The 2,693-nt window shown below is 32.1% G+C and overlaps 1 protein-coding gene across 1 annotated transcript; it reads right to left on the reverse strand.

Moving 5' to 3' along the window:
* Positions 1-990: 990 nt before the first annotated feature.
* LOC149232333 (two-component response regulator ARR9-like) lies at positions 991-2,460 on the reverse strand. The gene is made up of 5 exons (XM_089381885.1): positions 2,361-2,460; positions 2,017-2,081; positions 1,363-1,446; positions 1,197-1,267; positions 991-1,084 (listed from the first exon to the last, which is right to left on the reverse strand). Exons 1-5 carry the CDS (start codon positions 2,458-2,460, stop codon positions 991-993), a joined length of 414 nt encoding a protein of 137 aa, XP_089238011.1.
* Positions 2,461-2,693: the final 233 nt, after the last annotated feature.

Raw genomic sequence — 2,693 nt, forward strand, 5'->3', positions numbered from 1 at the left:
CATTATGGGGTAGGAATAATGATATTTTCATTACGTTGTTTAGTTTGGAACAAGATTTTTATAAATTTAATTTAATTATTTATAATGAATATTAGGTTTTTTATTTTGGAATAAAATTTTATAAATTTAATTTAATTATTTATAATGAATAAATAGATGTTAGAGATTTAATTTTTTGAGAAGGGTATGGAATATTTTTTTTGTTATTTAAGATAAAGCATTGGGATTTGTATCAACAGTTGTTATTCCCTTTTCAATTTATGAAATTGGAGGTAAAGTAACAATCCACACTTAAATATTTCTATAATAAAATAAAAGTGAATCTTCATGATTAAAAATCTTGTTACATATTTTGATATATATATATGTATGTTTAATTCATAAATTAATTTTTAATAATAATAATAATTTAATTTTTTCAATTTTTTTAATTTGATGAATTTTTTTAATGTATGATATCTTTATAAGCAAATCCATGATCACATAAATTGAATGTTCAATATCATAATTATTGATGGTTCAATATCATTATGATATTAAGGATTATAATTTCATGGCTTGCTTATTTGCAACTTTCAAACAAATACGCTTCACGGCTTTTTTGGTCACAACCAGTTCCAGGTCAAGGACTTGGCCGAATTTATATTAGATTCTATTAATTAAATATTACAGCAAACATGATTAGATGGGTTTCTTGCACAACCAGTTCCAGGTCAAGGACTTGGCCGAATTTATATTAGATTCTATTAATTAAATATTACAGCAAACATGATTAGATGGGTTTCTTGAGCTTTCGAAAAAAAATAGTGTTAGATACTGGATAGTATTGGAAGTGGTGTCAAATTAACAAATAAACAATACGTAACCTGCATTTTCTTCCAGAAAATTGGCTTTCATCTTCCATAGCAAAATTGTTCGCTGTTAGACCTAACTGATATACAAGACAGCGATCTCAATACTGACCTTAAGCCGAAGGGAGTTAGTTCCCTCTTATTGATCACCGCCGATATAACTTCTCAGTCGTCTTACATCTGCTAACCGCACGGGCTTGACAATGAATTCTTCTGCGCCTTCTTCCAAACATCTGCATTTCAGCTTACAGGTTTCTGTAAGAATACTCAAGCAACTAACTATGCCACTGTATAGTTTACGTTATATTCAAAAAGAAGAACATCAATTCTGCATTGACATTTTACCTGCGAATTAGAGATGGCCCGTTATCTGAGGACATGATCACCACGGGAATGTCCTTGAACTTTGAGGATTCCTGCAAGTTTTAGTTCAAAATATGTGCATGTCACTCACTCCATGAAACGAATTCAACCGTTTATCCTCTAAACATTTGGAAAGAACAAACAGTACCTTTATTCTCTTCAGCAAATCGTAGCCAGAGATTCCTGGCATATTGTAATCCGTGATTATCATACTCACGGCCTGAAGATCTTCCTGTATCACATGCAGAGGCTAATATTATAACGAATCATACGATAAAGATAGTGGTAGTCTAACAATTATGTTTTTTTTTTCGGAAAGTTACTGAAATTCTGGTTTTTTTTTGAAAAAATTTGATGGGATTTTGTAAATCCAATTAAAAGTGGCCAAACTTCATAATTTTAGGTGATTTAGAAATTTGTGATGGTGCTAAATCCATTTCCATCATCAAAAATATGATTGAAACACTGCCTCTAGCAAAATTTTTTGAATTTTTTAACCCAGATTTAACCAACTTTTTGGCTATCCAATCAATTCCTCAGCTTAAGCAGAGGACCCCATAAAAATACTGAGATAGGCATGAAATTACTTACTAATTCTTTTAGCGAGTTCTAACCTATACGCCAATAGTATAAAAGATTCTAACCTAAAGGCCAATAGTATAGAAGATTCTAGCAATATGAAAATAAATTTCAGATCTCTAGAGTTTTAATATTTAGAACAGATTTATAATAATATTACATTATACACTCCACTAATCATCAAAACAAATGAAACATATAATTTTTGACTGCTTACATTTACCGAGTCGGAATCGTCTTCTAATCCCAAAAATTCCAACGCTCTGCTCCCACTATCCACAGCCGTTACTGCAATCAAGAAAACATAACAACTATAGCATACGACCAGCAATCAAATCATTGAAATGATATGGATATTTTCGAAACAAGCAACTGTGTTGAAAATCCCGATCAACTTGTTAAGTTGGTTCGCATAAACTTGATTCAATGATATGGGTATTCTCAAAACAAGCAACTGTATTGAAAATCCCTATCAATGTATTAGGTTGGTTTGTATAAATTTGATTTGGAACCACCCTACTTAACACAACTCAAACTAAACCAGCTAATACCCATCAATTCCATTACCCTTATAAGAAAATTTCTTCAACAGCTTTTCGATAATTTTTCGATCCGTACGACTGTCATCCACGGCTAGCACATGAAGCTGGGAAGTACTCGATTCCATTTGGGTCAATTGATGAGAAGTGGAAGACACTTTTGCCCTGTTCTGAACAGAATTGAATTTCCTTACACTTTCCAGTATTTATATCAATCGGATCCCCTCACTTCCTGTACTACTGTTCCACGTCGCCGCTGAATGGGTAGATCAGTTTACAAATAAGCTAACCATGTTGGCAACAGGTTTCATAATCCAGTGCTTTTTGCAGTTCCGCAAAACCTTTTTGCACGAATTTTGAA

This window comes from Pinus tabuliformis, chromosome J (assembly GCF_031772625.1).
Source record: "Pinus tabuliformis cultivar Carrire ecotype Pingquan chromosome J, CPIR1, whole genome shotgun sequence".
NCBI lineage: Eukaryota > Viridiplantae > Streptophyta > Pinopsida > Pinales > Pinaceae > Pinus > Pinus tabuliformis.

Coding starts and splice junctions, on each gene's coding strand:
- LOC149232333 (XM_089381885.1), bottom strand. CDS start 2,460: ATGGAATCGAGTACTTCCCAGCTTCATGTGCTAGCCGTGGATGACAGT. Junction 1,447..2,016: donor TAGAAGACGATTCCGACTCG/GTAAATGTAAGC, acceptor CATGTGATACAG/GAAGATCTTCAGGCCGTGAG. Junction 1,085..1,196: donor GGGCCATCTCTAATTCGCAG/GTAAAATGTCAA, acceptor GCTGAAATGCAG/ATGTTTGGAAGAAGGCGCAG.